Raw genomic sequence first — 18,337 nt, forward strand, 5'->3', positions numbered from 1 at the left:
CCTTACAGAGAATCCTAGACTTTCCTGGATATTACGATAGGAAAATAAAGCTACAAGCAATGTTCCAAGTCCATGTTATAGGCAATATTCTTTATTGATTTTAATTTTTGGCCAAATTTGGATTGCTTGTAGTTTGTGTCTGTTAAGTATTTATTTTCCAGTCTACGAAATACAGAACTAAGGTTCCGTAATATTTCCGACAATGTTAAAAATCAATCTTTTGGGGGCTTTCTTCACAATATTGTACTGGTTTGCCCTTGCTGTTTTGGCTTTCAGTTTCTACGTAACGTATCCACAGAATAGAGAATAAGAAAGAGGCTTCAACTCAGATTCACAAATGGTCTAGTCTATTTGCAATATCCGAAGTGAATGGCATTGGCTTATTGAGATCAAATTGACTTGCTCACTTTTTGGAGACTTTCAATCAGTTTGATTTGGAATTCATTGGTCAGTTGTGAGTTTTGTCTTTCAGTGTTTGTTTTCGTAGATTTTGTTGCCCTGTCCACGCCTGTGACATTTTCCAAGGAGGTAAAAATAAGGTACACAAAAGTAGTTTTTGGGAAAGTGGTCCATATCTGATTTGATTGGTCAGCTTTGAGTTTTTTTTTGTCACGTATCACAAAACATAGCAGTCATGAATCTTCTAGACTTGTATCACAGGAAAAAGAAATTTACCTAAATTCACATTTTACAAGAGATTAAGAAGTCCACTAACAGAAAATCTGTAAATTACGTCACCGCCTTTTTCCAAACAGCTGCACCTACACCGCGAACCCTCGCCTCCGCAGATGTGCCGATTGCTGACGGCATCAGGCAGCAAGTAGGTGTAAATCGGACGCGGGAGGAACAATTAAAGCGACAATACGAGGCGAGAGTCTGCCGATGGGATCGCGACAATTCTGCGAACTGGCTGAATAATTAGTTGCCGAGGCGAGGCCATATATCGAGAGATGAGGCCGCGATTGCTGCGCCCGTACATAGGTGAAATCAATTACACCAGTGGGACAATTATCCGCTACCGTGCTGTATCAGATGCAGCCATTCTCACAGTTAATGAAACTCCTACGCCAACACCTAGTCGTGGCTCACGGGAATCTGGGAATAGCAGACGATGTGTTGATAAGGGAAGACACAAGGAGTGTTCAACTGCCTCAAAACCTCGGGCAAACTTTGACAGAAAGGTTTCGATCTTCATTAGAGGTGGTGGTTATGCATACAGCTACAGTTAAAGTCAACTTGAATGGTAATCCTTATCACAAATTCAACAACTAAAACCCACAAGGAAATACCTATTGTTAGTGAGAACATTGAGCTATAAAAAACTCTCTTCAATTGTATAATAAGTGTCGTCAACAATTGGGACTGGTGTAATCAAACATTTTAAGTATACGACGAATCTAGACAAAAATCCTTTACTTTTGACAGCAAGTTAAAGCCGATATTAAGCTTTGCGTACAAGTATCGTTAGAGTAAACAAAATCATTAGAGAAAACATAATTGCAACCTTAATTACAGATACACAAAAAAAGGGGATTATAGAGAGTATCAACAGGAAATAACAATACAATACAATGAGAGTCTGAGAAGGAAGATGACTAGTGAAACTATACTTCAAAGATTAAGTCTGACAAGTTTTTCGTTGGTAGAAACCGTAGGAGTACCATTTATGCTTGAATTGATAGTTTATGAAAAAACCCTTGTACCTCAAACTCACCTTGTAACTTCAAACATTCAATTGCATTGCCAGGTTCAATTCAAATTCAATTGTACATTGAAGACCTCCAGTGACTTATTCTGAGTTGAGTGAGATTCGAAGGTAGACATTTACGTTTCTAAAAGGCCCAAGCAACATGCGCTTATTCCTACCAGCCAACGGAGAATTTCAAAATGTCTTTTCCTTCAAGAGCCTTCTTTATGACGTGCGTAGTATATTTTAATTTACCTCACTTATTGCATCGAACAAATTGCACACACACACTCATTGGTCTTAAAAACCTCATCGCTAATTTGAATGACTTCTAGAGCTTTCATCCTCACTTTTCCATTTGACTCACCTTGAAAGTAACTCTTGGTGCGCAGGTAGCTGACGGAGAGCCTCAGAATGCTGAGTCGGTCCAGTTTGCTGAGGATGTTCTGCTCGAAGGGCAGCAGGTTTGCCAGGGTGTCCAGTTCGGCGTTGAGGCGCTCTCTGTGGCGCTTGCTGGGGTTGCTCTTCGTCACCCCGTCCTTGGGCGGCGGTTTCAAACTGTTGAAAAGAAATGTCAATCAACAAAAGGTTCCAATGCTAGAATCAACAAGAAATGCCAATCAACTTTTGTGTAGTCAAAGGAAACAAACTAATTGATTAAAAAATAAATCCAGTTAGCACAAGGACCAAAACAATATTGCAATCTACTTTGGAGTCATCAAGAAGCCAACAAATTTTTTGCAAAAAGAGTTGTAGTAATTGAAGATTCAACAGGTTGTACCAATCAGTTTTAGACTCATGAAGAAAGCTCTTTTGGACAGAAAAGGTGCAGCACTTTTTTTATTTTGTCAACAGTAATATTTAATTACAACTATCTTTAGATGTAATCGCAGCCAAAGTCGCAGAGCAAAACTCTATAAGAAACATGCACAAGATTCAGCAAACCAGAAAAATTTTGAGTATAGTGTGAAGAAAGTTGAATTTAGTTTGCAATGAACATCCCTGTATGAACCATAAGATTAATTCTGATTTGTTTACAATTTGCTGATCGCGTTCATAGACCACCATCAAACATGTCAGCAAAGCTCAATATTTAACGTTCTGTAGAAATAATATTGCCTCTAAAGATATGTGCGTTGGTACCAACGTTGGTACATAGAAAGATGGTCAAATCGTCTTTGACACATCTAACTACGCGGTAGACTCATTTCGTGAAAAACCTACTATCGAAATCGAACCAGTTGGGGTTACCTTTGATAAATTCGACAAAAATCAAGCAACGACTCAGATACAGTTGACGTCTCTCTAATAAGACTCGTCGGCTTTTCTAAACGATCTGCTCCGACTAGACACATAAAACATTAATTTTCCAGAGTCGTTACGGCCAAGTTATCGACGCTACTGGCGTAAGTAGTCATTTGGTTCACAAATTGGTCATAAACAAGAATCGGAGTGTTTGGAAATAAAGGAGACGGATGGGTGAAGGTGTCGGGGTTAATCGCCATTTAACCCGCGAAGTCGTTAAATCGTAATGAACAAGGTGCAAAAACCAGTGAAGTTATCGACAGTGGATGATAGGTGTCTGTCAAAGACAGAGTGCGTGGGGCGACTTGAGGGATTGGCTAGGAATCGAGCGAGAAAATATTCTTGCGTTCACAAGTATCGTGATGGCTGAGCTTATTGCAATGTTAAAAGAGTCAAAGGATAAACTGGAACAAAACGTTTCTATTTTGATGGATTTATGAAGGAAAAGTGACAATTTTTGAGGAATTTCAACATGTTCTCCTCATCGAATCATGTTTTACAATTGAATTAGAACAACTTTCAAAAGCAAAGACTGAAATGATATTTCTTTCTAGATCTATCCTGTGATCTAGGAATGTCGTAATGTTCAACTTCAAACATAACTCAACTATGGTAAGTATTTTTGGAAACTATAATTATTCATTTGTAGACAATTGGTCATCCAATAATATAAGGTTGTATAAAATATAACCAAAAAGAACAGCACACACTATACATTTTACAATTAAATATAAAAGAAATAATTTGTCGATATTGGCTCATTTTAACGTAACCGAAAGTAAAAACATATCAAAACTTGAGTCTCTAAGTCAATGATGGTAGGCCTACTAAAGTTTTCCTTGTGTTATGAAATTGCAAGGGACATATTTATTCTTATTCTGCTACTGGTTCAGGTTGTTCAAGATAGTATTTTATTTAAGACAATATTAAGAACTTAAGCTGAAATATACAGTAACCTCTATTTCAAAATTGAAATTGGACCCAATTTCAAAGTATGGTAAAAAAGTGAAATTTACTAAAAACTTAGATTACATTAATTTATAGTTATACAAGTTCTCCCAACTAAACAACGAAACATAACAACTTTTTTACCAAAATTAATGGATCAAAACATTTACAATATGATTTTTCTCAGTTTAATTCCTAAGGGAGTATGTTTTATCTAGGTCTACTTAGAAAACTACACTGAACATGTGTTTCAGCAAAATAATGTAGAATGTACATTAATGGAATGAGGGAAAGAGAGAAACGGACTGAGTCTGACAGGGAATTAGTCAGTGTATGAATCGTTCTGCCATTTGATGTTTAATTAGTGTACTTTTCAGAGCACGACAGCTCGCTCCCACACAACACACACACACAAGCACATACATCATACACAATTCAACAACACTCAATTACCCTTTGTGAAAGTCCACCACTGTGACGTCTTTGGTTGATGCAATTCTAGGCTTTGTCACTTTCATGTCCTTGTTTCAAAGAAAACCATTGATGTTAAATCAAAAGTAGGTGTGTAACAATGCAAACTAATGGGTAAATCAAAACTTGAACTTTTACAAGTTCAACATGATACGGAGGTAGCAGTTTGAACATAACCTAAATACTTTGAATTTAAAATGACTCTAGAGTGTATTGTATAAGATATTGTTCACTTTCCGAACAGGGTTGTAGCTATACGTCTTGGGCTAGTAAGTCATGTATGTCTAATAAGGCAGGATACCAACTATCTGATCTATCTTAACACGTCTGTCACCGTCGGCTTGCCAAGGGTAGTCTTTGAAGATGAACCACCTTCTCAAATCTTCTAAAAAAATCGATAACAAACATTGCTTAGGTAGCACAATACCTCAACAAGTAATGTCCTTAACAATTAAATCATGATTTTATCAAACAAACTTTTTACAGTGAAATCATCACCCACAAAGTTAAGAGTGCAATTACAGCCAATTACCAATCGAAATTGTGTACGTCCACTGAACACCCAGATTTTTGTGAAATGTAAACACTATTCATATTTTGCACATTTCGTACACACAAAATTTTATTTCAGCCAAATTCCACTTTGACTTCGCACCTACATCAACTTCTACAGTCGCAGTTTGGACCGTTCCATTCGAGAGACTTCCGGTTGGCGACCTTGAAGAGTTGCATGTTTTTACCTTGCTGAGGCTGTCTTGAGGTTCGTGCCGCAGACATTTTTAATTCATCGCAGAGTAAATGGTCCTCCTCACGAATAGTAGAGTTGTATCGTAGTATCGTGCGTGGCTGGGCATGAATGGCCCATTGATGCCGTAGCGCTCACGTCATTGGCTCGTTTATAACTGAATGACAGCTTCGATCTGATTGTTGTCTTTGACAAGGGATTCCACCGAGATGGTATCTCGGGTTCATTGGGAATTTGTGTTTGTTTGAGTCTTAAATTTGCTGTTGGGGGTCTTTGTTTGCTACGTCATTGTAGTGTTGTCATGTTGGTTATTGGTGTTTTCCGAACGTCTGGACTCACTAGAGATGGAATTTTATAGGGTTCTACCAAGACTATTTTTATCACGAAGACAGCGAAGTCATTTGTGTGTGACTGGTTCCAATTTGGAACCATCAAAAAGCTACTGACTTCTCTATGGCTTAAACCGGTGACTTATTGATTGATATGTAAGTATTCTGTCTACTTGCAGTAACTCAAGTTTTTGATTAAACCTTTTATTGAAAGATACATTATCATGTGGTTTTTAAAGTCAAAAGCTTAGCTAATTTGATTTATTTCATTCTAACAGTACGCTAACATAAAGTTTAAAGTCTCAAGGATCCGCTGATTCCATTCCAGAGAATTGCAACAAGTTCCAATTATTTGTTACAAAGTGTAACTAGAAATCTATATATAAAGGCAAAAGTACCCATGAACTTTTGAGAAAACTACAAGTCACACCCCCATAAACCATATACTTAAAATGTTCGTCATGACGAGAAACCTTGCGCAAAATTATCCATTTTTTCATAAATTGCCCTTTAAGGTCTTAGTTGCTTTCCAAAGGGAACTTTCCATATACATAATGTTAAAAATACCTCAGCTGTTCTTGTTTGTATGTTTTTCTTTCAATTATTTATTACCTTATTAAAATCTGGTGTGATTATTTGTTTGTAATGCTGTATTCTGTTTTGTTTATTTTCATCTTAACTTAACCAATCAATAGTTTTTTATAATACTTTGAAGTCAAACGGGTTGAAGCCCGTGGGTAACAGCTGGTTACTGATAACATCAACTGATAAAGGTGAACTTGGATTGCATTTTAACTAAATTTGAATGAAAATCTTTTGGGGATTAGCGGGATTTGAACCCGGGGCCTCGTGGACCGAACTCCTGCACTCTGCCACTAGACCGGCTCGCTCCCAACCTCCCATAATAACATTGAGACTGTTGTACATAACAGAGTTACTACCTACCTCATATTCATTGTTCCCGTTATCTCCATCAAATGTCTTAATTCTCAGTCGTAAATTCAGGTCCAGTGAAGTCATTCCACTCGTTTCGCTGTTACTCTCCCTAACAACGACAATTAAAGAAGACGTCTTGATTGAAATGTTTCTGAACTCGGTAATTAAACTATTATGAACAATTTGATTCAAAAATACAAGTTTAAATTATTTAATTGAAGGCATCCTAGAGGGTACGCCTTGAACCGTGAATGCATAAACAGTAGCTGGTTACAGCTATGTCGTGGGTATAGAAACTACTCCAACTATAAATTCACTTTGCTTGCATAGAAATTGAGTAGGGAGAAATATGAGTAAAACAATTTAAGCAATTCACAATTGTTATCTAGACATCTTAGATTCTCTTCAGGGTCTTTGTTGGTAAAGTTACCCAAACACCCATGAACATTATTTAGAAAGCACATCTTATCCATCCAATTCATCTAACGTAACCATGTGTTTTGTCCTAAAAAATAGTCAAAATGACATTTAAATCGTGTATCTTCGTGCGCTATGTTCACAAACATTTAACTTAAGACTGTTGAAATTGGCGTATTTATCCACTAACAATTTGATTTGATATCCGAACAACTTTGGTGCGGGTTCGGGTTGGACCCACAAAAATGTTGATGGGTTTAAAAAACTTTTCTTCAAAAGCATTTGTGTTTCTGTAATCGAAAATGGCACTGGCGTGCCCATTGAAAATAACATCGTCGTTAAATAGGTACGGTAGTAAGATCAGTATGATTATAGTGCGTTCAAACAGCCGTGGCACCTGAGGGATTAGGAGGCCCCAAGGGTTTCCATGGGGTGTCCTAATCCGTCAGGTGCCACGGCTGTTTGAACGGAGTATATTATTTTGTGATTCAATTAATGAACTCATTGTGAATTAAACTTAAACAAAAATGCACATCAGTAACATAGCTTTCTGGTAAGCCAAGTGTTTATAGTGCTCGCCTTCAAACCCGGAGGTTGCTAGTTCAATTCTTGGCGAGTTCTGTTACGGACCCAGATGTTATTAATCGTTATGCTTTCAATTAAAGGTGCTATCTCAGTGTTATAAAGACCAGGGTTTGAGCCGTTTCCAGGTAATAAATGACAATGACGTAAATAAAGTATTTGAAACATGAAAAATTCAGTAAAATGTGTACAATCATTTTGTAACAAGCTGTTAACTATATCACTGAGCATTCTTGTTGCTCTACAGCCAACTTGTATAACATGAATGCGATCAAATACACTAAAGACCAGTGGTTGACCACAGCTGCAACCACAAACCTTACCTTGGACTCGGATACAAACGACAAACTTTCCAGAAAACAGTTCTCCCGCCGTCCTGTCGGACTTTTTACCTCTGAAAAACTCGGCCCAATTGTGGCTAACTCGTTTATAATTGGCGCAACCCTTCTGCTCAGCCCCTATGTAATCATGTCAGTGGCACCGACAACAGACATCACTCCGCCAATCAAATAGTTCCTACTTCCGGCAACGCTAACTATGTGTGAGCATATGGGTTGTAACGGGTCTTTGAGGTTATGTATAGGTTATGAGGTCTTAGGGTGTTTTGAAGTTTTATTTATATTGTTGTTCCTTTGGTGGTTGATTTAGTGTTGGGTATCTTAACAAGCGATAAATAAAAGTACTCATAGATGTTGTTAGGTTAGGAGTTGGAAATAAAAACGTGTTTACTTAATGGTTTAAGGTTTTGAGTTGAGTAAAAGTATACACTTTTTACTTATGTATACAGAAAATAAATCTTCAACTGTTCAAAATGGAAACACAAGGTTTTTTTAGTAATACTTTTTGCATTATTTTGGAAGAGTAATAAAGGCGTGTAGTTCACAAAAAAGTAAATCTCTTCATTTGTATTTATTTATAATATTATTATTTTCTAACTTTCATAAGGTATTAATCTGATGTTGTGTTATGTCTTCTTATAAGAATTAGAAACTGTGATCTATTTTAAAACGGTGACACAGATACACTTTTCCCCTAGTTTACCACCAACTCAAACCTAGAACATATTCCCAACACATTTAGAACATCATTGTTAAAGAGCTGATTGCAACAATCACATGGGCTGTCCACATGAGCCTCAAAGCAAAGACGACGGAAACCTATATTAAAGTGTATTATATTGCCTGTGCTCAAAGACCTGACCGCTACCGAGCTCTACCGACTGACCGACTTCTTCACAAATTATCCATCGATCCAATTGATCTACCGATAGAGTGTGCTGAGGTAAAATACTCTTTTTTCCTTATCACGCCAATATTTTCTGACTCCAAACTGAAAGGTTAACTTATTGGAATCTATATAATATTCTGTGACATCTCTATCATGTGAAAATCAAAGAAAAATGCAATTCCAACAATGGCACTCTGAGAGGCTTATTCAACTATACTTTGCATGATGGAACCTGTCTCCTAACTCTGTATACCCACGTAGACCTCCAGGTTCGAAGACAGCATCTCACAGACTATATGAATCAACAAGTTTTAGCTGGCCCATTTAGTCATTTAGATCTTCTCCAGCATCTCAAGTCAATGACAAGGATGCTCGATTTCGAGCAGTCACACTCCGCTCGACAAACGTGATGGATCCATCGTGACTTATCGCTGTTCACGAGAGTTGTAAACCTGTCTGGAGTCAATACTTAATGTATTGCGGTTTATCGCTCCGAGCTATTCCAACAGTTTAATACAATCATTATCGTTGCAACTAGCTATTTATTGCATCTCTGTGGCGAAATATCGGTTCAATGAGAACAGCTCGGACTTCCCGGTGGGAAAATATTGTTTGTTGTTAATCAAATAGAGAGAGATGAACGTTGTTCGGGAGTTATTCAGAGATTTAGTAATCGATTTTGTGTCAATACATGATTTGATTTGAATTACCTACAACTTGATTCAATATTTAATTTGCCAATCATGAAAGTACTTTTTTTTGCATGGTTTGCACTGTATGATATGCTACTTATTTTATAATCTAAGTATTTTGACGATTGCAATGCATGTTATATGATGTTAAAAGCAATAAAGACATTTCATTTCATTTCATTTCAGTACAATGTACAAATATATCCACCAACAAAACAGCTAACCCTAACAAAAAGGCTATCAAATGTTATTTTAAAAGATCGGTTTCAACGTGGATACAGTATGATTAAATTATGAGAGTGCTCGGCCCGGACCTGGGATCGAGTGCATTTGTTGTGTATGATCAAGATGGCCGCTTCCGCAGTTGTGCAACAATGTTATATGAACCATTGTTTGCCCGCTGGAAAGTAACATAAACAGCTGTGCTCAATTGGTGGGAACCGCTTAATATTTGACGTATGATTTGGTTTATTCTAGATTATTACTGCAAAAAAAATATCAAAAATATTAATAAGTGGTACAGTATTGATTTTATATGGGTGATGGTAGAGGGAACAATATAATGTACATTACTGAGAAACCTTTCCTCGTATTTGATTCCTTCTTCTGTTTAATAAATTTGTGAACTTTGAGCTTTTGATTAGCTCCGACTGCTCGGATCAATTTTTTGCAGCTAAACCCCGCATATTATGATTGACAAAATTTGAAACCAGCCTCCAGGACAGAGGCCTCACGGCATTACTATCGTTTACCAAGGGTTTGTGACGATAATATTTTGTAAGATGGGTTTCAACGTGAACACGATCTGGAATATTATAGTTTACAAACATTTAGGATTATGATACAACGAACGTTATATCTCTAGCGCCATAATCATCTTCACAAACATACAAGGCAATGACAAACACTCTCCAGCACCTCCCAACCACAAAAACATCGGAGACTTCATCACCTATATAAATGTTCTCAAAAACACAGCAAACTAACCATATCAACAATTGATAACCACCTCGACCAGCTCTAACCACAAAATCGCCAGAAAAAAAAACAAACCGTACTTAACATGAATCCCGTCCTCCAGATGTTCACAACCAACTACCAACCCTCTCGACTACCCTCGAATCATCTCAATCACCTTCCAACCGTCTCAACCACCTTCCAACTATCTCAACCCTCTCAACAACTACTAATCATTTCAACCACCTCAACCAACTACCAGCCATGTGGTGGATTCTCACTTTGGAACAATCTCAACCACCTTCTACCCACAAATCCACCAGCAACCGCACAATCGTACTTCAGACACCACCACCGTCATTCACATGATCACAACCGACTACCATTCTCTCACCCACCTTCAAATCATCTAAACCACCTTCCACCCATCCCAACCACCCTCCCTCCAATCATCTCGATAACTACCAACCATCTCAACCACCTCCCAACCGTCTCAACCACATTCCAACCGTCTCAACCACTTTCCACCCATCCCAACCACCCTCCCTCCAATCATCTCGATAACTACCAACCATCTCAACCACCTCCCAACCGTCTCAACCACCTTCCAACCGTCTCAACCACATTCCAACCGTCTCAACCACCTCCCAACTGTCTTAACCACCTTCCAACCGTCTCAACCACCTTCCAACTGTCTCAACCACCTTAACCACCTTCCAACCACACAACCACACAACCACCAACAACCACACAACCTGCTACAGCCATCACCACCGTCACATGTTGAGGCGGCTAGGTCGCTAATCTACTTTTGAATGATAGTTGTGGGAGCCGGTCCAAGTCTAACGCGTAACAAATAATTATAATCAAAGTTAATGATAGCTTGGACAGTTTAGACGGAAACATTGAGTGACGGGGATCGCTCTACTATTAGAGGTCCATTGTCCGACGTCTCCGTGGGAGCGGATTGGAAACTAGAGTTTACTTGAAAGAAAATTATCTTGTAGGCTGGGCTTTTGTTTACAGGTGATCTGAGGCATACCATTGGGAAAGTTGCATGTTTTTCATCTGAATGGTCAGTATGTACTTGAAGTGTTAACGAGGTTGATTATTTTATTTAACTAGTGTCCCTGTTGCTCGAATTCGAGCAATTGCTAAGTATTACAGGCGTTATTTTAAAACGAACTTCAACCAAGTCAGCAAATATTTGTAGCAAGCTGTTTTATTAGCAAACTTATTGACTGTTTACAATTAACCTATGCTCTTCTTCTCACTTTTGATTTCTGACAACAGCTGGAGTTTTTATAACAATTTTTGTTTCCCATGTTAATCTTATGGAGAAATAAGAAACTTTAAAGGGCTCCAGGGCCTCACTCTCTCATTATTTCCCTAAAAAGAAAGTTTCCTGCACAACTTCACGCTACGCTCTTTCCAATGACACCAAAAACATGACAATCGGTTCAGTAGTTTCGGAGGAGTAATTGTCACAAAATACCTGCTTGCGTATTAAATAAGTATATAGAATATAGATGTTCAAGTCATAGTTATTTCTCTATGTAGTTATTGGAGCACAGCTATGTATCTTCTTTTGATTTGTCACAATATGTTTTGTTATAATGTAGCGAAGCACGCTATTTTAACACATAGGGGCTAAAGTACTTATTTTTATACAAAGGGTAAAGGAATCGAAGATATAAACTGTAATTCATTCTAACTTTATAATTTATCCTGAACAAAAATGTTAAACATCATATCATAGATTAATCTCAACCCTTGTATTTTGGACATCCTTGTGGATCATATGGAGACAATTTTAATGTAAGCTCCAATTCGTTTAGGGCCGTGGTTTTGTTTACAATCGGTTGCTTGTTATTTCAGTTATTCAAAAATGTTTTGACCAAATAAAACGACCCAATTATGATCAATTATGAATAGATCGTCCTTTTATAACCAGATAGTAAAGCACAAATCATAAAATTATCCCTAAAATAAGGGGGGAAATAGTTCGTCGACAGAGAAGAGCCTAGTCTACAACGTAAATCACCAAAAGAAACAAGCTTCTGATTTTACAAAAAGAAAGGTGTTAGTATAAGTTTGTTTAGTCATTCAAGATATCAATGATCAAAGGGAATTTCAGTACAGACACTGCACTGCATGGATTTCGGGCTACATCACTGAATATCGTAGCTATATCGATTTTGAGATGTAATTGTTGTCATTGACTTAAATTTCAGTTATCAACCTAGGAATGCACCAAAAGAAGGCCTATCATCCTACAGTAACCAATAGTCAATGATCCTACTTTAAAAATCACCTGCATGGCGAGTACTTGACGCTTTGCTGTATGCTAAAGGGCTGACAATAGTTATACATTATAGTCTGAAAGTGTGCGTAGTAACTTAATGTTCGTAAAATAATGCACTTGTGGGTTGTACCGCACATAAACAAAATACAAATCATCTACAGGGGAGTATGTTGCACAATAATAAAGAATGTCTCATTATTTGGATTTTTGCAATACACATCTAATACTCACACTCAACAACTTAACTACCCCTAAATCGTAACAACCTAGTTAACATAAAAACACACTGTAGCTTTACAACCCCATTGCACAACCCTATAAAAAGAACTTTACAAAATGGCCGCGGGAAACACAGGGGTGAAATTATTTTGTTGTTTGAAATGTAATTTCCATATAGCCGTAATGTCGCGATCAATGTTGTTTTGAGGGCGCGCCGAGGTCCGCCCACCGTTTCTAAATCTTACCCCCATCCCCCCAGCCCCACAGTAATTTTGCTTAATGCGCCTGACTCATAAGCGGCTCGGGGGGACGCGGGTTCCACTTTGCTGTATTGCCCCCCCCCCCCAGCTTTAACGTCGCCCCCACCGGGAATGAAATGGACTAATGCTGGACCATTACCAGCGCTCGGGTCGGGGATCAATTGATTTAGTTTTACCTTCTACCTTTTGTACTTTCTCCCTATAGCGGAGAAATGTTGGGGGTTCTTTCAACGTTTGTAGCCGTAGCTGTAATTTCGCAGGGATTATTATAGTTAGTTATATTGGGGGTGGTGTGATTTTACTACAGTATTACACATAGCATGTTCATACATAGGACTAGCTGGTATTATTATTGAGGTTTTAATCCGTTATTCGGTATCACGCACGATTGAGTCATAACTGATTGCAATCAGTTTCAATTATAAATTTGTGTAAATATTTAATTTATTGATTTAGAGTTATCACTCTTTATATCAAATGCAAATTAGACTTGGAGGATTGTTTTGGCAATCAGTAAGAATCACTTTATTAGTAGGAAAATATAATTCATGAGCACTCTAGGTTTGTATCATTTGTTTACTGACCTCAGTACCTAATTAAGTTAGCATGAAATTTGTTAAGGTAGCTACCTGTTTCTGTTGTGGGGATGTTTCAAAAAGTGTTTACACAATTTTTAAGCTTCAGATGTTTACAACAAAGATATTTTTAATTTGATCTATGAAAGTAGTATAACATTTCCTTCCAACGATCCTTTATTGCTCTCATAATTTCTTTTTCACAAGAAATTCCAAATTAACCAACACATTGCATTTACACATTTTAATTGAACTCGTTAACACAGCTTTTGCAGGAAACTGTGTTTATTTCAAGTTAATGAATTTTGATGCGTTAATTGCATCGAGTACGCGCCAGGCTTACCAAAATACCCACAGTGGCGGGGTAATTCTCGTAATCGACACGATAATTCTGGTAATTGACACGATAATTAGCCTAATGACAGGTGCCTAATGCGTCCACCGAATTATCAAGTTCCGCTCCCTTTACCGGTTTCATTGTTTTAACTTTTTACAGACCTTTGTTTTTAATGCTTCCGCAATTGAATATTAATCGACATCAGTCACTTTCTCGAAGAATATTTAATGTGTTTTTCGTTTATCGTTTAATTTACAGGAAATGTGTTGTAAAACTTGTTAAATGAATAACGGAATTTAATATTAAAGCACCTTCGTAAGCTACATAGGTGAATTCATTCCATTTTACTTGAATCCTGGCTTCATGATAGGCTTCAAAAGAGTGCATAAAGTCTAGTCAAGAGTTTAAGAGAGTTATAGGAGATGTATAGTGTTAATAAAGGAAGCTTGTAAAAAACATTCTCACAATAATTAATTATTAATTTTGATCGCATTTTAAGTGTATCCAGTTAAATTTTTAGCAGTACTGTTAATTCTTATCACAACATGTCAAAAGCCTCCACAAAAATTCAAAATATACTTTTATTAAAAATAAAAAATTGTATATATTTTCAAAACACATCGTGATATAATAAATGTAATTCTAATATATTTACAAAACGTATACTGAACTGTGTTATATTCATCGGAGGATGAAATAACCCCCCCCCCCCCATTGTGATTCCAATATCCATACATCGTCCCTATAAAAGTGTTCAAAGTTATTTTAATCTTGGATTCTGAATTCAAACTTGAATTGAAGTATTAACAAGTTTTAACCTTTGTGTGTATAATAACTTAAGAAGTTAAAATAGAGGGTTTTCACTTTGTAACACAGTCTTGGTACTGTATTTATGTTTTATGGGTTTGTTATCTTTCTGCTTGATTCCAAAACCAAACTTAATGCAAAAAGTTTGTAAATTAAATTTTAAAGAATACAGTAGTAAAAACTGCTTTGCTTGAAGACGAAAACATGCATATTATAAACCTACCATGTTTCAAGTTTTCAAATGCAGGCAAACATACCATGTGTATTTCAAACTACATTTGTTGAAATCAAAAGCATACTTAGTAATAAATTTTAATCGAAATAATGGCATAGCTCTACGATATGTATGCCGTATACATACTATCACTAAACGTTAACTCGTACTAGTAAAAATACCCCCGCCGCAGCAAACCTGCAGACTAAGCGAATTTCCATTTGCCTGATTGGATTTACACTAAAATGTCTCCTTAAAAATATCACATTTATCCTTATTTAAATAGAATCAGTTTAACACATACTTAGGTTTTCTGCAACAGGGAGGGTAAAAGTGTTTTTTTATGTAAAATGTTAATTGTTAGTAAGAAATAAAAACATGTTCCAAATTTGGGCAAAATATGTTAATAAACAAGCAAACTACAACAGTTTACTTATTCTCCATAAGAATAACATGGGAATTTTAAATTTGCAATTTTTTTGGAATTTTCTCCGTAACCATTAGGCGCATTATAACGCTTCAATATACTAAATTATTTGTTTTTTTAAGCTCTACAAAATAGTTTAGAAAGAAATTGCAAAATTTGATGTTTTTTGGGTCAAAAATGGGAAAACCCCATTTTTACCCCATAAAACCCCCCATAAACCCCCGTTCCCATGGTCCGATCATGCTGGTTCGCGAACTCGTTCGAATAAACGTAGGTACCAAATTTAATCAAAATCGGATCATTTTTGCTCGAGTTATCGCGCTAACGGACACATATATATATAAATATACAGGGTTAGTAAAAAGTGTGGAGACCCCCTGTTATTTTTTTAAATGCCCATACTAGAAAAACTAAACTCGGCACACCATTATGGCATGTTATGAAGTACTTTTTGGGCATAACCGCCACTTGGTGTTCATCCCCAAAATGGGGGATTTTGGGGAAAACTAAAAAATTTCAAATACAAAGACCCATCGAGTGACCCCTCATTTTGAAGGTCCTGGTAAAAGAAAACCAACAACGCAAACTAGAGGTCTCTATCTCAGTTCAGTACAAAATGGCAGCCGATTGAAATTCTCATAAGTTCCCAAACCCAAAATGGGGGATTTTGGGGGAAACTCAAAATTTTTTAATGATAAGCCCCATTGAGTGACCCCTCATTTTGAAGGTCATAATAAAAGAAAACTAACAACACAAATTATAGGTCTCTATCTTAACACAGTAAAATATGGCAGCCAGTTCAATATAAAATTGCAAGTTATTTCCGATTTTAAAGATTTCAATCACCTTCCATTTTTTACTGAATTGAGATAGAAACCTCTAGTTTGCGTTGTTAGTTTTCTTTTACCAGGACCTTCAAAACGAGGGGTCACTTGATGGGGCTTATCATTAAAAACTTTTGAGTTTCCCCCAAAATCCCCCATTTTGGATTTGGTAAGCAAGTGGCTATTAGGCTTAAAAAGTACTTCATAACATGCCAAAAAGGTGTGTAGAGTTTAATTTTCCTAGTGTGAGCCGATACAAAATTTACAGGGGATCTCCAGACTTGGAAAGCTGCAAGTTAAATTCAACTTCTGAGAATTTCAATTGGTTGCCATTTTTTACTGGATTGAGATAAAGACCTCTAGTTTGCGTTTTTGGTTTTCTTTTACCTGGACCTTCAAAATGAGGGGTCACCCGATGGGTCTTTGTATTTGAAATTTTTTAGTTTCCCCCAAAATCCCCCATTTTGGGGATGTACACCAAGTGACGGTTATGCCCAAAAAGTACTTCATAACATGCCATAAAGGTGTGCTGAGTTTAGTTTTTCTAGTATGGGCCGTTAAAAAAATAACAGGGGGTCTCCACACTTTTTACTAACCCTGTATATATATATATATGTATATGAATTTGAACGGATGGTGTTTTTGGCCTCTAGGGACCTCAAAACGAAAAAAAAATCGGTCCCGGGTCCAGGTCTTACCATGAATACTACGGTAATAGCTTATTCCCTATATGGGAAATTCGCTAAAATCTTAAGTTTAAATTGTCAATGGTTATTAAAAACCCACCCAGGTTATTAAAAACACAAACCCTGACCTGTTACACGAACACTACAAAATTTAAACTATTGTATAGTGTTCAAGGAAAGTCCACTAGAAATACATCACTGCATGTCTCTAAACCGTATTACTATTTTGAAAATACCTACCCTATAGAAACGTTGTTAAAAATGTAATTTCATTAAACCCATGCAGTAGCTTACAACTGCATAACTGGAGTATAAAACCATACCTGTTTACACACAAAATTTGAACTTTCAAAAGAAAAGCCACCATAAATATTGCATTACGTGTACGTTAAACCGCATTACTATTCGAAAACTTCTGCGATAGTGCGATTTGTTTCATTACCAAGTCCGAGACTAAATTAAACAGCTGTGAAACCGGCCGCGGTCGCATCTGATAACGAGCGAGTCTTTTAGAAAACATTAAGAGTTCGCGGGAAATAATTGGCAGCAGACGACGAGAGCTGTATTGATAAAACAACGTCTCCGTTGCCTCCGGGATTTATACACGGGGGAGTACTTTGATATATGTTATGTCCTTGAGGGTTTAGTGGATGTCTACTTGTGCTGTGTGATGGTAAAGTAAGGTTTTGTATGAGATTTGAAGAACAGCTGTTCAAAAAGTGTCTTCTACGTCTCCTTTGGCTCTGTATACAAAGGAAAGTACTGCGTGAAATGTAATATCGTTTAGGGTTTAGTGGATGGTTACTTGTTATGTGTGATGGTTTTGTATGAGATTTGAAGAACAGCTGTATAAAAAGTTTCTTAAACTACGTCTCCTTTGGCTCTAGATACATGGGAAAGTACTGTAATATCCTTGAGAGTTTAGTGGATGGTCAGTGATATGTGGTGGTAAAGCAAGGTATTGTAGATTTGAAGAACAGCTGTTCAAAAAGTGTATCAAACTACGTCTCCTTTGGCTCAGGATACATGGGAAAGTACTGTGTTAAATGTTATGTCCTTGAGGGTTTAGTGGATGGTTACATGTTATGTGTGATGGTTTTGTAGGAGATTTGAAGAACAGCTGTTCAAAAAGTGTATCAAACTACGTCTCCTTTGGCTCTGGATACATGGGAAAGTACTGCGTTAAATGTAATGTCCTTTAGGGTTTAGTGGATGGTTACATGTTATGTGTGATGGTTTTGTAGGAGATTTGAAGAACAGCTGTTCAAAAAGTGTATCATCTACGTCCCTCTGGGATTTATACTTGGGAAAGTACTTTGATAAATGTTATATCCTTGAGAGTTTAGTAGATGGTTATTTGTGCTGTGTGATTGTATAGCGAGGTATT

The 18,337-nt window shown here is 37.0% G+C and overlaps 1 protein-coding gene across 1 annotated transcript in view; it reads right to left on the reverse strand.

The window, feature by feature from the left end:
* The window catches only part of LOC128993343 (aryl hydrocarbon receptor protein 1-like), a 135,474-nt gene that overhangs the window by 65,868 nt on the left and 51,269 nt on the right, over positions 1-18,337 (reverse strand). The window contains exon 2 of the mRNA XM_054417183.1: positions 2,055-2,245. Within this exon, the coding sequence (XP_054273158.1) occupies positions 2,055-2,245 (191 nt within the window). The remainder of the gene's footprint in view (positions 1-2,054; positions 2,246-18,337) is intronic.

This window comes from Macrosteles quadrilineatus, unplaced genomic scaffold, assembly GCF_028750875.1.
Source record: "Macrosteles quadrilineatus isolate MER2022 unplaced genomic scaffold, UCM_ALF_1.0 Scaffold_4__1_contigs__length_99947679, whole genome shotgun sequence".
Classification (NCBI taxonomy): domain Eukaryota; kingdom Metazoa; phylum Arthropoda; class Insecta; order Hemiptera; family Cicadellidae; genus Macrosteles; species Macrosteles quadrilineatus.